The following is a 20,536-nucleotide window of genomic DNA, read 5'->3' as shown; positions in this document are numbered from 1 at the left end:
AAACTGGGAACAAAGGCTCTTCTAGATGATTGTATACAGTCCTGTAATACAGAGGTTTTTTTCAGGGAACAAAAAACTTACCACATCATTTCCTGATTACTCTTCTGCTTTCCTCCTAGTAGTTGATTTTCTGATTCTGTTCAAGCTTGGTTTTTAAGAGCTGGCTCAGTCAGTTGCAGCCAATATATAATTTGTATTCAACATGGCTTCTAATAGAGAACTCAGTTTTAAATATTGGTTAAAGCAAGAGAGTTGTCCTAGGCAAGGACAACTTTCAAGCTATATAATTTTAAATTACCATAATTTTCAGACATTTAACTTATTTTTTAAAGGTGTCTTTGCTTTTCTTTTCAGTGTACCAGTTTTTTAGGTAATGTGTGCAGTACTGGAAGAAAGGCTGTTGGTAAGGAGGATGCAGGCAAACAGAAGAACAGTGTGAAAAAGGGAAGAGTAGAAAGCTTAGGAAGTCTCTAGGATAAACTTAAAAGCTGTTCCCACAGTGTAAATGAGTGGTGGTGTAGGATGTGTTTTGCTTTTCCTTTATTGGATAACTTGCAACTCTATTCATGACAGTCTACTAGTTTCTAGCTGCCAAATAAAAACTATTAGAAATGTTTTTGTTGGCTAGCAATAACAATCAACATGTATTCAGCCTGTTCTAATAGGGAGGATTCTAGGCTAGGAGCTGAGGAAATACTTTGTCTTTGACTTGTCAGTTGCCCTGCAGCAGGAACCTTGGTGAGTGTCCTTACCAGAGAGGGCACTGGTTTTGAGCCTCTGTGTGTGTGTGCGCATTTTTCACTAAATAAAAACTGCCATAGCTGAGAAAGTTTGCAGACACCCAGTTTTTTATTGCCACAGAGTGGTATGCCTGAGGATTTGTGTGTTTGTCACACACATTATTAAATCAGTTGATTTAATAATATATTTCTTACGGATGATATTTTAATGTTGATAAAACTATCCTTTTAATTTCATGTGCACTGACCACTTTGGCTTACTACCTTCAGTGTCAGGATTACTAATTGCCAGTCAAGAAACCTCTGAAAAATTCCTGAATTAGAACTTAGATTCTTCCCAAACTGGGTTCTTTTACCCATAGTAAAGATTTGGCTGTCTGGGGGCTGCTCTGTTGCACCTTCTGAGCCATCTATTAGTGGTTTTCCACTTGAAATTTAGTGACTAATTCCATTAGCCATTATCTGAAATGAGTAATACTCTCCTCAGAATATTTTACCAATGTCAGCTAAATGCATCACATGGCGCCAAGGAAAAGGACTGTTGATGTAAGAAAAAGCTTTTTTGATTTGCTTCTTCTTAGAGCCTTTGAAGTGGAATCTAAAGCAGTTGAGAAGGTAGGAATGTGATTGCAAGCTGGTTACAAGTACCACTGAATTTTTTTAGCATTTTTTTTCTTTTATGTTGACAAAGTCAAGTTAGGTGGAGCAACTCTTCCAAGATACCAGGGTACCAACCTATGTGGACCCTGCTGCACACTACAGGTACATCTGACTGCTTCTGTTGAAGACACACTGCAAAATTATAAACACTTGGTGACACTTCTATAAATACTAAACAAGCTGGTCGTAACAGAGGTAAGGGACTCACCTGGCTTTGCACACAGCACACAGTCTCAAACAGACACAGCAAATGGGGTTGCTTGAGGCTGTAATCAAACATTAGATGTAATCTTGAATTCTCTGTATTTCTGTTACAATGTTAGTATTCTTTTAGGGGACAAGATTCCAGTAAAATGCTTTTAGAAACTCCTGGAAACAAAGGAGTTTAAATCAAACTGGCTCTTCTGTATGCATGTTTGTAAGATGGTTCATGCATTGACTCCTGAGAGTAAACAAGGGTTGAGAATATGGGGGAAGTACTATTTTTTTCCCTAAGGACACTTGAAGAAAAAAGAAACAGTGAACCGGGTGTAAAACACAAGTGACATACGAGAAACAAATTCATCACTTCTCTCTGAGTTGCCCTGTGCGTAAAAAGCAACCGGTGTTCCTGGAAAAGGAGTAAGGCAGGATTGGTGCCCTTTGTACTTTGTTGTGGGATTCTTTGGAGATGGTTTGCTTCACATGAGTGAGAGGACCTCCTCAGCAGCACCCTGGCGCTGAGGGTACGGTGCCTGGCTTATTTGTTGTCATTTTTTTGGTGCATTTTCATTCTGAATTTTTTTCTTTTGCCAAAACCCTCTGCTCTTTTTGTTTTTCCACTCTTTTTGATTGTTTCCTCCCTGGCCACTGCAGGTATAAGCAGCAAGGCTTCTGGTCCAGCAGAGAAACTTGGTTTTTTGAGGTTACTCTTTCCACTGCAAGGCTTAGTGTGTAACTTCTTGCTGTGTGAAAAGAAAAGCTTAGGCCTGTGGGCTTTTGCCTGAGCCTTTAAATCTGCACTTCTGACTTAGACCCCTGTTCTGTCCATATTTGGAGTCTGAGACCAAGTAAGTAGGAGCCTGTCAGGAGGCACCTCTTAGCATTTCTGCAGCCACAAGATCAACCTCTTATTGGAGAAGGCAGATAAGAGGTCAAGCATTAATTTCTATTGTGTGTCCTTCCAGAGGTACAAGACTGAAAAATTCTGGTTTAATGTTTCCATTTTTCAGAAGAAATTTGCAAAATTCTCTGTATAAAAACTATATATAGTTTCGTGTATCTATAAAGACTGATGTGTATTGTAGCCAAGTATTATGAAAAATAATAGTAGATTTGGAAAAAGAATGTAATGAAAAATAAAATAGCTATGGCCAGAGCAAAGTTCCGACGTCTGGTTCTGGCTTACAACTGACTTACTGTTTGACTGTGAAAAATTCTTTCAACCTCCAACTCCTTTTTCTCCATCTGCAAAATTTAAATATTTGACCAGTCTGAGGTGAATATGTTGATAAATTTGTTGTCTCTGAAGTACTTTAGAACTGCTGAGACATTTGACAATGAGTTGCAGCTGTTATCTTCTTAGTAAGAAGACTAATAAAAATAGTTATAGTTTAGAAGGAAATATTGTTCTACTACCCAGCCTATTGCCTGAAATAACGTTCTGGGAATATGCCATGGTCAAATCACTGATTATTGTAAAAAAAATAACTACATGATTTCGTTAAAGACTTTAAATTATTTTATTACCTGAGAAAAAAGGTGTGGAAGTGCCTGGCAGCTTTCCAAAAGTGATGGCATATGTTTGAAAAATGTCATGATCCACACTTAGTCATAGTCTTGATTAACTATAGTTGCTGTAGTTTAACTTAGCAGTTTATGGGTAATAGTCTGACTCTTGCTAGGAGTGCCTATTTATATTTTAAATAATCTCTTCGTGAAATCTTCTGTAGCTGTATTCCTAAGCAGTCATGTTTACAGTTTGTCACATCTAGCAGCCTGGCTGTCATGAAGCTTCCTCCCCTTCTCTACTCCTTCGCCATAGGGGGTGTGTGTGTGTGTGTGTATTCCTTGAAAAGCATCCAAGTGCAAACATACTTTTTTTCCTTAAATTAAACTGATTATTTGAGCTATCTGCAGGTGTATTTAGCTGGGAGTTGTACCTCAGTGGAAGGGGTTATGACTTATTTTTGCTTTGCTGATGGTATGTTCTGGGAGAACCGATCCAAGATGAATATTGGTTGAAGCTTTAGGACTAGAATACGAGCCTGTGTTTAGAATATGTAGTACTTTCTCTTCCTGTTAAATTTCCAGGAAGTTAATTTCACCCATTTGAAATTACCTTCATTCAACTATTAGATACCTGAAGGTGCACCTGACCCATTCAGCAGTTGAGCCAGGTTTTAGTCTGCTCAGTACCTCTTTTGGTTTACAACTAAAATTGTCCTTTGCTCCTTAGACTGGCACAGGCAGATCACTGCTGGCTGGGAATCCTCTGATGGGAAGAACTGAGGGATTGTGAGTCAGGGCCTTTGCAGAGGGGAAGTGCATGGGCTGATCACAGATGATTCAGAACAGGGTCAGAATTATTTCAGATATCACACCCCTTTTACTTATTTAAGGAAGCTGCATTGAAGGAGTGGTGGGAGGAAACAAAAGCAGTGATGGTGGTAACCTCTTCAAATATTGTTTAAAAACTCCACAGCTATAGGGGGAGTGTATACTAACAGGATAAATAGAATTCCTACACATTTTCAAGTTGAAAGTGTTTTATCAAACAGTAATTCAGCAACAGTATGTACTCAGAAGCCTTTAATATGCCTAGACTAGATTTTTGTATGGACAAGTACCCAGTGGGAGGCTGTCTCAGCCTAGCATAAACTAAAACTGCTTCTGGTTTGAAAAGAATGTTCTTTCCAGGGATGGTGATGTGTGCTGTTCTCTTGAAGTAGCTGTGTGAAAACAATTACCTTTACCTAATCCCTAAAGATGGTATCAGAAGATTATTATTGGACCAGAATATAATGTAAAATTAGAAACTGTAAACAAGAATTTCAGAAAATGTACAATAGCCTCCCCACTTCTGAAAGGGAAAAAAAAAATATCTTGGTAAGAAGCTGGGGTGATTCAGTATAACTAGCATAATATTTTGGGGTTTGTCATGCAGCATATAAAACCTGTCTAGAGTTGCAAATATTTTTCAGTGAAATAAGCACATTACTTCCAAAGTGTAGCAAATTGGTTTTTGGGTTTGTTTTTTTGTTTTGAGGTTTTTTTTAAACAGTAAGATTGGAGTATTTGAAAGACCCATTTTTAATTAGAAAATCTGTCTTTAAAATTCAGTTGTAATGGATTGCGGCAGTGCTTCAAACAATAATTTCTAGGACAGCCTAGGTGATTGCCTTTGAGCAGGCTGATGAAAGCAGTGCTCTTCAGCAGTTTTATATAGGACAATGTGCTAAATATGTTTGTAATATAAATCACATCATGCAGGCATGTATAGATATCAGAGCAATGTATATATTATTTGCAAGAGCAATTCTGCTTTTATTAAGCAGTGAACTGGTTTAGGTTTAGAAGGAGCTAAGTCCTGGTGCTTTAAATTACTACTTTTACTGCAGTTTCTAATTTCTAAGTCATTCACCTACTTGCATTAAAAGTTGTCATCTGAATACCTTCCACCCCTTGGGGTGAAATTTCAGGGTTTAGTTTGTAAACTAGCATATTTTACATCTAGTAATTAAACCAGACCTGGTCTATGTTTTGTCCTTTTGGATATGAAATTCCTTTTTCAGAAGGCTTGTTTACCTTCAAGTGTAAACTCTGTTAATTCCAACGTTGTTACATTTGTTTTTCTTTCCCCACCCCTGATCCCCAGGCATGTGCCCTCTGCATTCAACTCTTGAGTTTATCTCAAGATGAACTTGGCATGACAGTTACTTCACACCCACTGCCAGGTTAAAAATAAATATGATTACAGTGACAAATGCATAGTCAGTAGTGAAGATAATTTAAAAAAAAAAGAAAAGAAAAAGCATTGAAGTTTAGCTCTAGTCGTTTTGCAGGCTTTTGAAATTTGAAAGGTTCACATTATCTTTCTTCCCTATATTTCCTCTCTGCAGTATTTACTCAGTTGTGGAAGGGGACTCAGGAGGTGATGAAGTAAAGTTTTGGTTGGCTGTTTCCATGATAGAGCCTTTCATGGCATAATCTATAAACTGTGATGAAGCTCATGGACTTTGGGTCAAGCTAGTTGAAAAACCAAATCTGTATTTGGAAAACGCCCTGCAGACTCTTTGAATGCTGTATCTAGAAGTTAAATAAATGCTCTTAACTACAGCTGACGTTCCTGTGTTATCTAGTGGTGCTTAAACCTGGCTCCCTGCTCTCCTTTTGTTGTTTGGTCAGGGGAAAGCCTGGGTTGTTGATTATGTACAGACAAAACTGCTTTGCTTTTCATCGTGCAAGTAGCCTTATGACGTTCAAACAAAATTCTTGTCTCGTCCTATGGCAAAATACATACAGTGTATTGTATTGTGGGGGCGGGGAAAGAATATTATCATAATATGATGATGCATTTTGCATGAAGCTCTCTAGAATGCCTCATTTGAGCTTTTACCATTGTAATTCCATGTATCATTTCAGTGTTAAGCAGTGCCCCAGGGTCAGAAAAACCCCTAAGATGCAGCTGGTAGTTAACCTATGTGTCACTAGTCTGCACAGAGGATGTAAACCAGAACATTTCCATATGAATAACGCCATCTGTTTTTTAACTCCCTTTCATTTAGTTCTCAGCCTTCCCCTGTTAGAGCCAGTGCCCTGTATCTCCTTACAGTTTCTTGTCAGAACTGCCCAGTCACAGCCTTCATGACCCAGAGGGTCACAAACCAAGAAAGCATGTCTGGAGCTCACGTTGCCCAGAGCTGACGTAATGAGGAGGGAGAGCAGGGGAAAGTTGAGGCTTCAGTTTGAGAGACCCTAAATAGTGCCAGATGCTGGACTGACAGGATAGCTAGTAAGAACTGTAGTAGTAGACCTGGGGAGGGGGAAAAGGAGGGACTTAAGTTTTTTTTTTTCCTCAACCTGAGGATCCTACAGGCTTCCAGAGGCAGGTGTAGACCCCATGCACATTTAAAATACAATTTATTATTGTACTTAGAACATTTTGTTGGTCACTTTTTCAGGATACCTATAGATTGTGCATGTGATATTAGGTTTCATTAACCATAAACTCCAGAAGAGCTACTTTGGATTAATTTTCTTTTTTGCCCAAATTCAAGTGAGACACAGTAATATGTAACACTACCTAATTTGTATTTTCTTTTTGTCAGTTAAGACAGTGTTGTTTTTCAAGTGAAATGCTAGATTGCTAAACTTTTTGAATGATTTGTTTGCTTTTGAATAGGGAAAATACTTTGTATAATGGATCCTAAGTTTCAATTTTGGCCATGCTGATTTGTGTGGGATCAAGATCTTTAATTTTGAATAGTTTAATGAGGACCAGTGAGCCTCAGCTCTGTCCTGTTGGGAGCTGGTTATAGCATAAAAATGCTGTAAGATCCTTCAAGAGTAAGTAGGGTTCTCCTCCTCACTGTAAATGTTTCAAAGGTACCAGGCAGTGTTGGTTTTGATCATTGCCAACATTTGAAATCTCATTATTCCCATGTTGTTACAGTATCTTTTTGTTAGATGTTAATTTTCCTGTATATAGAAGAGCTGCTACATATAGCAATTTTTTTTGACCCTACTTTTTGTCAGAGAGGAACATCTTCCAAAATGGCATTTGTAGATGAGTTATGAACACTAGGATGATTTTTGAGTAAGATACTGTGATTGTGTTAGCTGATGTAACGGTTTTGCTTTTTGACTTACGTGTTTGCAAGAAGACACTCAAGGCTTCCACCAACCTTGCAGATACAAGCCTTGTTTAGCCTGCCTTAGTTTCCTCATAAGTAATACCAACACATTTCTTAAGGGCATGTTGTAAAAATAATGAACAACTTCTATATTATGCATACAGGAGCAAGAAAGTAAAGCTCCAGTGTCAAACCAGAGGGATTAAGGCAGTCCCAGGGGAGTAAATTGAAGCTGCAGAAAAACATAACCCAGATGGTACCCGCCCAGCCTTTGGTAATAGGGAGCAGTGCCTGGAATGTCTGCAGTGAGAACTCCGTTGTCCTCTCTGTGTTGGTGCTGTCACTCATGGCAAGGGGGGTTCTGTCCTCTTTGTACTCCGGCAGGATTTCCGGGATGCTGTGTCGCACGCCTCTAGGCAACTTGGAAAGCCAGTGATTGAGGACAGAATCCTGAATCAGATCCTCTACTACCTACCTCAGCTCTACGAACTCAATCGGGACCTCCTGAGGGAACTGGAAGAGCGATTATCTCACTGGTGACTATCAATAAAGGGATTTCACTCCTTTGATGTTGAAATTTATCTGGGGGGCTTGCTTATGTGACTCCATGTGATCATGGTTTGACTCTTGTTTGTGTTTCATGTACCTTCCGAAATGTCAGAGTTTACTTTGGAAGTACAGGAGATGATTTTTCATTTAGATGTGCTTTTTTTGTCATTTAGATGCATCCCAAAAGGTCCAAGAAGGCATGCCAATACATTTTTGTGGCAATCACACTTTTTATTTGAAATTTCGTTTTTAATTGAAACTTCTGGTCTCTGCATGAGCATGAAAAGTGCACTGATTTCATTAGGGAAAAAGGAGGCTGTTCTGAAGACTGGTTTGCATTTTAGCAGTAGTTTAGATCTATTGATCAGGCACAATGCTGATTGATAGCCACAATGCCCTTGAAGACCATTCTCAATTACCACTGGTGGGTGGAGCTATACAAAACCTACTGACAAGGCACTGCAATGGGGTAAAGACTTGCTCTTGAGTTTGAAGTTTGAAGATCAATTTCCTCAGAAATCCACCTTGAACTAAAGTGTTCAAACAGTTCAAGACCATTTTTAAAAGGCTGTGTATTAAGTGGCTGTATTAGTGTGTTGACATGTGCCTAATAAGGTTTTTCAGAATAGCAACTGAGATGGGTGCCTATGTGCTGTAAGCTTTTTGTTCAGAATATAAACTAGCACATCTTACTCTGTAAAAGAGAGATATTTTGCTGTAGGGTTAAGATGTATGCTATTTTTAGCTCTAATTGCATCTTTTTTGTTGTTGTTTCTAGGCTCGAGCATCAAAGAATTGCTGATATATTTGTTAAAAAGGGTCCCTACCTAAAGATGTATTCAACTTACATCAAAGAATTTGATAAAAATGTTGCATTATTAGATGAACAGTGTAAGAAGAATGCAGGATTTGCTTCGGTAGTCAAAGACTTCGAGGTACTGTATTTTGTAAGATATATCCTGTTTTGTGACTTTTTAGCAGTTGTGATCCTCCACTTTAGAAACTGTCCTCAATTTGTTTGTGTTTTGGCGGTGGGTTTTTTGCTGCAGTCTTGGCTTGAGACAGGAGGACAACAAGAGGCCTTTTGAAGGACTTGATATTTCAGATTCACGTTATTTTGAATGCAAACTCAAGATAATTAGCATTTTTGAAGCATGGATCTTTTAATTCTGTGTTGTCTTTAGAGGTGTGGATTAATTAAAAATTTGTAGTGAGCACTCCTGTCTTCTCTGCCTTTTTGCCTAATGGACACTGACAGCGATCAGAAAGGAGCATATTTGCCCTTGCTGTCCTGTTTTCTTTATTTCTGGGAAGTTCCACCTCTCTTCCTCCTATGTCAAAGCACCTGTTTAGAATCTACAGAGTATGAGTGCTTACCCATGTCCTTAACGCACGGGTGATTTTGCATGCTGTCTTCCACATGGAAATGCTTGCTCTGTAGTGTGGTGCTTAACACTGTGTGGCAGTAGCACTTTTCAAAGATAAAAAGCTTATCCAGTGTAATCAGTAGTTGTTTGTAGGCATGTTTTCTTTTGCTGGAACCTTTGACTGCTGTGGAATTGTTACTTATTTTGGGCGTTTCTTTCAGATGAGCCCCCGCTGTGCTAGTCTGGCCCTCAAGCACTATCTGCTCAAGCCAGTTCAGAGGATTCCCCAATACAGGCTCCTGTTGACAGGTACAGTCAAGCTTTTTTGCAAGCTTAAGAAGCCAGTCTTCACAGCCTGTTTTCAGACAGTTGTATCCGTCTGTAAAGTGTATTTATCTGACTTCAGATATGTGAGGCTTTCTTAAAACATGTTACAATATGTGAAGCTCTTTTTAAAACATGGCATGGGTTTAGAAGCTTTCCTTGTTAATATTGATCGTGGTAAGATAGACAAGCAAAGTCCTAATATTTCCAGCACTGTGGTGTGTTCTGATGGTAGATTCAACAGTACATAGAAAACATGAAACCTGTGGTGGTTTTTGCTTGAATCTGTGATAATAGAAGCCTGTCATTTCGTTAGAGGCTTGGAATGCTCCTGTTCTGCTTTGGGTTTTGCTTTTTTGGTTTCTTTGGGGGGATAAGGGTTTAACAAATGAAAAAGGCAGTATGGAAAATTGGAGCAAGGAGAAAAAAGGTATCTCTGCAACTGTGAACTTCTCTAAGTAGCTCCTCCATTTCTCCCCCACCCAGGTGTTTTGTCTATAAAATCCATTCCCTTTTAAAGGCAAAACACATGTTTTTAATGCACACCAGTAAGTGCTTAAACTTGCTACCAGGGCCAGTGGAGGAGCTGATTAGAAACTAGAAAATCTGGGCTCTCTACTTTGCTCTGGCACTGGCATGTTTGGGTGACCTTGAGCAAGTCATCTCCATGGGGTTTTTTGTCTGTAAAGGGAGGGCAGTGACAGAGGCCTCCTTTGTGAAGTATTTTGAGATGTGTTTTGTTGTAAGAGGGGGATGGCTCCTGTAAGGATTTGGAAATACTTAAGGCATTGTTTTTGAGAGCCATTGCTTCTTGATGAGCAATTTAAAAATAGCCTCTGTTTATGTAGTAACTGCAAAATAAAATGCTCTGTGACCTTTTTTTTTTGGCTCTGTAGCAGCTCATTGGCATTTCCCCAGCAAGTACTTAGACTAGTGATGCTGTGGTAGATACAGACTTAAGTGTTATAGAGCAGTTACCAAGTTTTACCAAGTTACTAACGTTGACTTTTTCATTTTAATCATCTCATTAAACTCAAGGTGTTGAAAAAAGGGGGAGAATTCTTACTAAATGGAATACTCTATAGGGGACAGTATTAATGATACTTAATTGATGAAATCAACCCATAAAATGGCATTTGAGGACTTGCTTTATTTTAAAAGGATACTGACTTAAGGCGTGATATAGCTTGTTACACATTTCAAAATCAGCAGAGCCTTGGATAAGTTCAAAGGTTTTAACTGAAACAGAGTTTAGCTGAAAAGAGGATCAGGACGTAGCAAACACCATTGTTAACATACACAGCAGAGCGAGAGATGTCAGGGTTGGATGGCTCTGAAACAAATCTCAGATGCTGAGGGGGAATTCCTTGTGATGATTAGCTGCCACTGTGGCTTGGACAGACTCTTTTAGACCTGAAAAAAAGCCTCATCCTGTGCTGATGGGGTTTATTGTGGGTGTCCCCAGTCTGCAGACCTTACTGTGGCTGCCCAGCCTTAAATACACCTGCAAATGCTGTTGAAAGGAATGGGATTGCTGCTGGCAAATTCAGAAAAGTAATTTTCTCTTGTTCTGTGTGAACAATAAAAAAGATCAGGCCAAGAATTTAATTATGCTGGGGCTGGAGAGTGTTGTTTTGGATCTGTTTCATTTTCAGCCTGTTCAATCTATCATGCATGTATGCTGTCTTTGAGTTCTGACTCTTCCACGTCTCTGTGGATGACCTATCTGCTTAGTTACCCTCCAAGAGCTCTGTGTAAGATTGAGCAATGCCTCTATAAACTTGTGCTATATGAACATCTAGAGGACATGCAAAACACTCGTATCTATTGTTGCAGTGGGTGAGATGTAGCGATGGAGCAGCTGCCCAGGCTGCAGACGGGGGGATCTGTGGGGAGGAGGGCAAGAGCAGCGGAATGAAAATAATCCAGGAAACGAAGCTGTCAGGCCTGAGTCAGCAGGGATTTCTTCCTATTTAGATGTTCTGTGTCAGTGGGACAGCTTTGTACTGGTAACCTGCTGCTACTCGGTCACATCACAAGATTGTTGCTGTGCTTTGAAGTGGAGTTACTTTTGTGCTAACAAAAGCAGGAGCAGGTGGACTCAAATCAACCAAGGAGAGGCACAGCTCAGCAGTGTTTCTGTTTAATTATACCACTTCTCCAGCCCAGTAAGTGGACTTCCACTTCTTCACATACTGGCCCTGAGCTCTATACGGTAAATATTAGATAGCTTATGGGGGAGGTTAATTAGAGGCCTCTGATTTCTGAGAGCAATGAAGGAGAGGTGATTCTCTTCTCCCAAAAACCTCTGATTTGAGTAGATGGCTTGAAGACTGTGCAATATGAACAGGCTCTTGATTGTCATAGGATAAGCCTCTCTCCTCTTTTTCACAACATAAGGTTGGCAGAGAGTGTCTTTTATTATCCTTAACAGGGTTATAGTGAGGGGAGGCTGAGTGGGATGAAAAATAAGCCTTCTTGCACTCTGCAGCTTCGCAGGTTGGAAATAGAGTTGTCAGACTCAAGGCCAGTTAGATGTTGTGGAGCAATTGCTTTGCGTTTAATTTAATTACATTAGACAACCCAAGACAAAAAGTAGTTAATGATGCAGAAGATAATTTTAAGCAGAAGAAGTGATAGCCACTGCCCCCAGCAAGTGGGAAGAGAGAATGAGGGGCTGCTGTCAGGTAGAAGTAGGCATAAGGAAATTTTCATAACAAAAACAGTACTAGTGTGCTTTTATGTTGATTTTTGTTGTGTTTTGGGGTATCCAGCAGAATTTAGAATTTCTGAAGGTATGATTAAGGTATTTCTAGTCTGAACAATGAAAGCACATTTCAGAGGGAATTTTTTTTTTTTTTTTGGCAAAGGCATTAGATGCCATTTCACCTTAATATCTAACTTCTGTTTTTATTTCATCTAGGAATAGTTTTGCAAAATTTTTACTGCAACATTTTTCATGTCTGTGAAATCAGCTTGTCTGTAGAGCTTGTGCCAGTACCTCCAGAAAGCTGTTGTAAGCACAGAATTTCCAGTGTGTATTCACAGAAGAGACTAAAAATATCTGTTCTGATGCTTCTCTGAAGCTGAATTTTAGCTGTGAACTGAGGTCCACTCACTAGATAAAGAGCATACTAAGATGAAAATTACCTATTTATCACTTTCAGGATTTTACAGTTCTAAGTTTTATTGGCTGCTCCAGTTTTGTAAGATAAAGGCTGCCTTCTGTTCTAAATACAGAATTTTAAATGAATGCAGTTACGTTAAAATCTCGATTTTCCCTCTTCTTTTCACTGATTATATAATTTAAAATGCTAGAAAATACCCATCCAAAAATGTGTTTGAGTGGTGGTGTTTTGGAAAACATGTTATAAAGCAAGAGTATGCCAAGAAATAATTAGTTCCCATCTTGGGTCTCTGGTTTTATGTTTCCACTGCAATTACTTTGCATGTTAAATCTGATGTCTTCATGTACCAGGGAGAGTGTCTTAGAGTGCCAGCTGTACATTTGCAGATGAGGAAATTATACCCACCTTACCTCTTGTTCCCAGCCTGTAGAGGTGAGTGTGTGGTTTGGGAGCCTTATTTCTGTATAAGCTGTAGGGACTCGTTTTTTATACTGGGAGATTCCCATTGGAGTCTTTTGTGCTGGCCCCAATGAAGATCAAGTTGCAATTGTAAAGCTTTAATTTGTTGGTTTAATCGTGGAGTCCAAAGAATGCTCTGCCTCAGCAGCATGGCCCAGCTCCAGCTTGAGAGACCATCCATCCTCAGGCAGGGCAGGCGGGGGCAACTGGTGCCATATTCGAGACAGGTTCCTCCAGGTTAAACCAAGTTAAACCCAGTATGAGCTCTCTCAGTTCTTTTCAAAATATCTCCTGTTACTTTTTTTTTCCCCCTCATACAAGCCTCTCACCAGCATAACCCAAGGTGAAGCAAGATTTAACTTTTTTTAAAATGGAATATATGTCCACCTAAATATTGCATTGGAATGTCTGGTAGCTACTACAGCACAAGATTTTGAGGGGCATGAAGGATGCAATATTGATGGAGTACAGCAAGAGTAGTGTTGGTGCCGTGTCAGGCTTGTCTTAAAAGATCACATGTTAACCAGGGCCTGCTAATGATCAGGCAGAACTCTGAGGAGCGCAGAAAGCTGTGACTGTTCCCATGGCCCAGCCAATCTCGCTTCCCAGAACTCCCTCCCAGCCGGTTCCTCTTCCTGCACCCCAACCTGCTCTTCATGCTTCTCCGTTGGATCCTCCCTTAGGTCTCTGCCAAACAATAAAATGTCAGTGCCAAATGTTTCTCTTCCTGTAATTCTGTCTTTCTCAAAGCTTTCACTAACTGTGACAAGTTCTCTCACTCTTTGTAGCAATTCTACTGCAGAAACATGTTTCATAATTCCCTTTTAATTTTGTGCATAAGGAAAAGATTACAATACACTGAATGGTCTCTGAGGGGCACGCATGAAGCAAGACATCTTATGAAGGCAGGAACAATTGGCTCCTGATCCTTTTTGAATGAAAGAATGAATTTGGGTAGGGCAAGCATATGGGAGTTGAATTATTTGACTCCTACTCGAAACTTGTACAACTGAGAAGCTAAATTTGAGTGCTTGCTACATTACATGTAATTAGTTTTCATTAGATCTGCCAGAATGTTAATACTTCATTTAAAAGGTAATTACAAATCAGTATTTGTTGCTTTTATCAATCTAATGTATATCTCTTGGAATGTTTGTGTTTTGGTTTCTTTTCATTTTATTAAGGAGTTCAAAGTCAAAGCTTATAGAGAATAGATGGTTGATGTTTTACTGAGGATATATATTAATCTTTGACAGGGTATTGCACTTTTTGATGAACGAGACTCTCAATTAGGGAATGGAAACTCGAGGGGGATGTTTTGTATAGTCATACATTTGGAGTTAATTTTAGTGAAGTAAAATCGATTTTAAAACTACTAAGACTTTTAATGGATCGAGAGTGCCATCTTGTGGTTGTACTACACGTATGATTGAAAACAGAAAATGCCTATTTGGACATTGAAGGAAGTATGCTATTTTTATTACTAAAAATATTAATCGTAATCAGGTCTTCTGTAATGGACTGCTTGTTTTATTAGCTCACACAGACTAGTTTAGGTGCTCAGACAAATATCTATGATCTTCAAAAGTTTTTGCATCAGCTTAAATGTAAATGACTGGGAGTATGTACTAATTTTTCACTTGCTTGGTTTTTTTCTGGAATAATGTATACAATATATCATTTTTCACTGGAGAAGACCAGTAACCTATCTCTTTGCTGATATACTTTCATTATGGAAATGCTAGTTTTCACTTTGTTATTACTTCAGCAGATTTAAAAGATGAAGTAGTAGGTCTTTGTAGATTAAGTAGTACATTTGAACAGCAGATTTCCAGGAAAAAGGTGAGGTTTACTACTTGCTGGTGTTGTTTGTTTATTTAACAAAACTATCTCTATATTATTTTTTTCTTCATACAGATTATTTAAAGAATCTTTTAGAAGAATCTGCAGACTATAGGGATACTCAAGGTAAATGTCTCTTTAAAGAAATAACAGCTTATATACCAATGTTTCCAGATTTTAAATGCATGCAAAATGCCAAGTCAGTAATAGAAATGTTTTCTATTTAGTTCTAAGTTTCTCAGCAGAGATATTAAAAGATTTCAAGCTTGTGTTTCAAAAAGGTTTGGAGCTGGCAATCATATCAGCTCACCCTTGAGTTGAAACCAAGAGATAAGAGTGAAATTCCACAGGCAGTTTGAGCAGATACTTTGGGCACTGCCATTGCAAGAGACAGTCCCTTCCATCTGTAGACCTTTTGTAATAGGCAGCCTGCTCTCTCCAGCTACGAGCCCTTCTGGCCTCCTCCTCTCTCTTTGTGCCAGGACAAGCATCCATATGGCAGAAGTGAACAAGATCAAGGAGCTGCCATGGGTAATATTTAACCTGAGGAGTTCTCCAGTTTGACTTGTCAGAAGCTGCACAAACACAAGTGACTTACACAAAGTTGCCTGCATGTGGGGAGAAAGGAGATCAGAGGAAGTGAAAATGACTGGTTGGTGATGAAGAGGACAGGACCACACATTTCATAGTAGTGCAGGATTTAGGTGGTTTAACTTGAGCCTATCAATGCAATGCGCATTCAGGCTGTTTCCTTTTTCAGAGTGTGCCTCAGCAGTACAAAAAAGCTCCCAGTCGATGTTTCCATTTCATTTGCATGAGATCCTGTCACATTTGTGCAAGCCCCTTACCTTTAGAAGGGCTGTGCAGATGTAGTTGATTGAACTTCAGTAAATGAGTGCCTTCTATGTACTGAGCCAAGTTTGTTTTGTCTGCTGGTACAATACCATGAAATATATGAGTAAATTTATTTCTTAGGATATTCAGACATGTTTGAGTACGTTGAAAGTACAAGCCAAAAATATTTTAACTGATGGCTCTTCCAAGAGATAGAGAAGTTCATCTTGCATTTCTTATGGCTGTGAACAAAATAATACTTGGACTGCATATTAAATAGTTGACCACTTGAAAAGAGAGCAACCTAAATATATACTTCACTCTTTTTTTGTGGTTTCTCCAGCTTCTCTGTTTTTTGTAGTTACATATTTCAGTGTTTTTCTTTCCCTTCTTTTATCAAAGATAGAAGCTGAAGCTAACTTACAACAACTAAGTGTTAATTTGATATTTGACATATTTGATAGTGCATCTTAGAACCTGGGTAAGAAAAGAAGATCTAGTCTTTACTCACCAAGATCTTTCTTGTAGTAACTAAACTTAACTTAGTTCTGACTTTGCTTAGTTGTTTAATTCCACTGCGGGGGCTGGGAGTGAAGGGAAGGAGTGGAAAGGGAGACTAGGTTTGGTTGTGATTAGTACTCTTGGAAAAAAACCCAAATAGCACAATTCTTCTTGCTGACCTTCATTTGAATACATTACTTCAGCTAAGTGGTATAAGTGGAATGCTCTTCCCTGCCAAAAAGCACTATGTTTATGGACTTTGACCCTATAGATTATTTTATGTTGTTGTTTAGATTTATTTAGTCTTGGCTGTATAACTAGTCCTGAGATCCTGGAACTTTCCCTTCAATAGCCAGCAAGTTTTATAATTTTCTCTAAAATTCTTCGATCTTGCTTGAAGTCAATGAATAAAATGTTAAGGTTTTAACAGTAACTGAGAGATGAAGGAAAGTATAACAGAGAATTAGGTAGTCATTCCTATCTTTGTGAATTTAGCTGAATTTCACTTCATTTTCTTCCACGTGGGTGGGAGCTGGGGAGTGTTTTGCCTGAAGCAAACATTTTCTAGTAAGAGACCACCAGCTATTTTTCAGCAGGCTCACTTGATACCATGACATCTATATCTAAACTTAAATTTCAATCAAATGCTTGGTATGTGTTGTGTATTTTAGCTGTTTCACTCTGTGCTTGCATCACCTTGGTTTGTGACAATCTTGCACAAAAATTCGCCTTCGATTGGCTTAGGAGGAGCTTTTTGTTCACGTCTGTTTACTTTCTTATATAGCTTCATGACCTTCTGAATCCTTCAGTTCAGAAAGCTGTATTTTTTAACATACTTCCTTTCTGAATATGACTCAACAATAAAGGAAGTATATGCATTCTGCAGTACTAACACTTTAATGATTATTTAGGAAAAAACCCTGAGGCTTTGGTTTTACCTGGTTTGGTAGGTTTCTCTGTGGACTTTTAACCAAATGTACTCTTTTTTTGAAGTGATTGACTGTAATTCAATTACTCAGAAGGTGCTAAATGCTTTAGAGACTACATTTTATCAGAACAGTTGTCACACCTTTCAGTTAAGTAAGTGTCTTTTTTCTGCTTAAGTAAATTGCAGGTTTTTGGATAAGATCCTTGTATGGCATGGATCCTTGGACTGAACACTCACTGTATTCGCTTAATCATTTTATATAACTGCTTTTTGCACTCACACCTTAGCATATATTACAGTTGAGTTGCTGGTTATTAAATATCAGTACTTAATGTGATTGCCTATATTTGGTAACTTTTTTTTCAGATATTTATTTTTCTTCTGGTATTGCAAGTTAGAAATTTAGAAATTTGAATTTTACTGTTATCTTGAGGTGCAGCAAAACTAAAGGCAGAAGAAAGAAATGGCAGAGATTTATGTAATTTTTCTAGGTAGTCTTCCATGACTGGCACTGATGGCATTTGGGGAAAATGGTAAAAACTTAGTCCATACACAGTCTCTGTTAAAATGTTGTTAGCTTTTCTGCTGTAAGTAGAGTAAGTAATTTGTTGTGTGAGAAACTGGAATTTAGTTTTGCCTGTGGACTGTTTTGAGTAGCTGTAAGAAATAATTGACACTGTTGGTTGAAGCAACGACTTGTTAGGGCATACTTACTAAAAACCATGATCCAAAGACTCTGGGATTTATGGGAAGTGCTCCTGAATGCAGTGACTGTACAATAAGGTCCTTCAATCTTGGAATGATGTGGAAATGCAGTATGGTATCTGTGCTTTGCATTACACCAATGCTAATTGGTCTGTATAACCAAAACATGATTCCTTCATCTTTCAGATGCTTTAGCTGTTGTCATAGAAGTTGCAAACCATGCCAATGACATCATGAAGCAAGGAGTAAGTATTTTGCCTTATGAAGCTGGTTGATTAAAGTTTTCTTTCTCTCTCTTTTTTTTCCTTAAAAAAAGTCATGAATGCAAGGGCAAGTACTTACCTTCTGCTTTTTTCCTCCATAGGATAACTTTCAGAAACTCATGCAGATCCAGTACAGTTTAAACGGGCACCATGAGATCGTACAGCCAGGAAGGGTAGGTGCTCCACATGGCCTTCAGCACACTGCAGTGAAAGTGCAGTGAAAATGATGATGATATGTGAGCAAAGACTGACGCTGGAATATACCAAGAAGAAAATTGGTCCATTGCTTCATTATTAGGCTCTAATTGTCAGATAAATACTGCCTCTCAATATGTGTGGGGTTTTTTTTTAGATGTTTATCTGATGGAAACTTAGAATTTTTAGAATATGATTCCTTGCCAGATCTTGCAGGCAGGTTTTTGTCCTCAAGCTTAACCTTGTATTTGTCATGGTTTCAAGTGCAGCATGGAAAACTGTAATGCAGTCATCCACACTCACTCTTAGAGAAACCTAAGGATAAACAGCTTTTCTCAGAGAGGAGCCTTGAATCCCAAAACTTGTGCAGCACTTCTAGTGTAGTAATAATAATCATAATCATGATAATAGTTATAAAAAAGTCACCTCATTTGCATGGCTTGTGCCCTAAAAAGCTACGTTTTGCATTTCTTGCTTTAATTTACTAGGTCTTTTTGAAAGAGGGAACACTGATGAAGCTGTCACGGAAGGTCATGCAGCCACGAATGTTTTTTCTGGTGAGATGCTGTGTATGTTGCTATGTGCCTTACACTAGTGTAATTTTAAGTTAAAACATCACACTGCAAACATAACTAATAACTGCAGATAATAGAAAAAATTACTAATTGTTGCTGTTCTATTCAGTCAGTTCTAATTTAGAGATATTATCTGTGTCATATGCACTAATTTTAATGGAAAAGCATTTCTCACTAAAATGTATTATTTTGAACAACATTTAAAATCTGAGAGTTTTCATGAGAAGACATCTGTGGTACTGTGAAAAGTAACACAATTACTCCATCCCTCTTAGCTGTACCAGATCTTAAAACCTAGAACTCTGGTTGCTGCTACTGCACCCTTCCATCCCTCCTGTCCTTCCTCCAATCTCCCCCTCCTCTCTCATTCCCCCCTTCTGCCTCCTCTCTCCTTCCCCTTGTAGGAGCCCACGTGCATCCCGAGCAGAGCACTGGGTGGAAGTTAAATACTGGGTTCTCTTCCTGTCTCTGCTACTGCTTTGTTTTGAAACTTCTGTTCATCTCTGAAGTTTCTGTCTCCACTTGAACCTTTTGTTTATCTCTTCTATTTAGACAGTAAAGCAGCTGTTACCCTGTAATTTATGGCATTATTGGTTCACAGTCCTGGCTGAATTCTGTCTTGTAGTCTTGTAGTTCTTCTTATGAAGAAATACTTCCCTATATCAGTTATGGAAATACTCTCAAAAATCTGGTGCTATCTCAAGCTTCACAAACCAGATATTGCTAATTTCAGTGTCTCTATCTTGGATTTTCTTTGTTTTGCTTTATGGGGCAATGGGTTTCTTTGGTTTGGGGTTTTTTTTAGATTTAAATGGTACAGGCTAGCATTTATACCATTAAACACACTGATTTTCGATTTATCATGCAGTGGATATTTAGTAAGGCTCCTGAAGCATTTGATTATTTTGCAAAGAATTGCATAGCAAAAACTTACGAGACACCTCAGGTTTTGGTATTTGTTTATGTGCAGTATATGAAGTTTGGATCCATGTGTTGAACAGCACAGAAAATAAGAAAGTCTTAGTAACTGTTCAGTAAATGCACTGAACAAATCTGAGTCTGGTAGACTAGGAAATAAACAGTAGATGCACTTTAAACTGGTAAAATTCACAAGGTATGGTTAAGTCTGTCCTTATAAATTGCTAATCCATTCTGCTATCTCCTAGTTTCTGGATTGCTCTGATTTGTTTGAATGGTTAATTCTTATATTCTTTTAAAGTAGTTTGCTATATTATGTACCTGTGTACACGAGAAACATTTTTGTCCCTTTTGACAGTCTGTTCTTTGATATCCGTGCACTGTTTACTCGTGCCAAATGTATATTTACACAAGGAGGCTATAAATAGATGCCTCTGGTTATCTACCTATTGTTATACGTGAAAATGTTTCTTGGATTCTAAGTGGAGTAATAGGAAGAAGAGGATGCCCTTCTGGACAGTTATCTCAGTGCTGTAGGAGTTCTGTACTTCCAGTAAGATGCATCTGAAATTATCTGTCTTTTAACAAACTTTAGTCATTAAAAAGCATCCTGTATTACAGTTCAATGATGCCCTGTTGTATACTACTCCAGTTCAGTCAGGAATGTATAAACTCAACAACATGCTGTCGTTGGCTGGAATGAAGGTGAGTCAC

The 20,536-nt window shown here is 38.5% G+C and overlaps 1 protein-coding gene across 1 annotated transcript in view; it reads left to right on the top strand.

Moving 5' to 3' along the window:
- FGD6 (FYVE, RhoGEF and PH domain containing 6) overlaps positions 1-20,536 on the top strand; it is a 73,463-nt gene that overhangs the window by 32,775 nt on the left and 20,152 nt on the right. The window contains exons 6-13 of the mRNA XM_042025889.1: positions 7,619-7,770; positions 8,562-8,718; positions 9,372-9,459; positions 14,979-15,029; positions 18,058-18,116; positions 18,236-18,307; positions 18,818-18,886; positions 20,444-20,527. Of these exons, the coding sequence (XP_041881823.1) occupies positions 7,619-7,770; positions 8,562-8,718; positions 9,372-9,459; positions 14,979-15,029; positions 18,058-18,116; positions 18,236-18,307; positions 18,818-18,886; positions 20,444-20,527 (732 nt within the window). The remainder of the gene's footprint in view (positions 1-7,618; positions 7,771-8,561; positions 8,719-9,371; positions 9,460-14,978; positions 15,030-18,057; positions 18,117-18,235; positions 18,308-18,817; positions 18,887-20,443; positions 20,528-20,536) is intronic.

The sequence above is a fragment of the Corvus kubaryi genome, unplaced genomic scaffold (assembly GCF_017639235.1).
Source record: "Corvus kubaryi isolate FWS band 111438036 unplaced genomic scaffold, C.kubaryi_AGA036_p1.0 129, whole genome shotgun sequence".
NCBI classification, from domain to species: Eukaryota; Metazoa; Chordata; class Aves; order Passeriformes; family Corvidae; genus Corvus; species Corvus kubaryi.
Note: the sequence above shows the minus strand (reverse complement) of the source record. Positions and strands in the feature narration are given on the sequence as shown.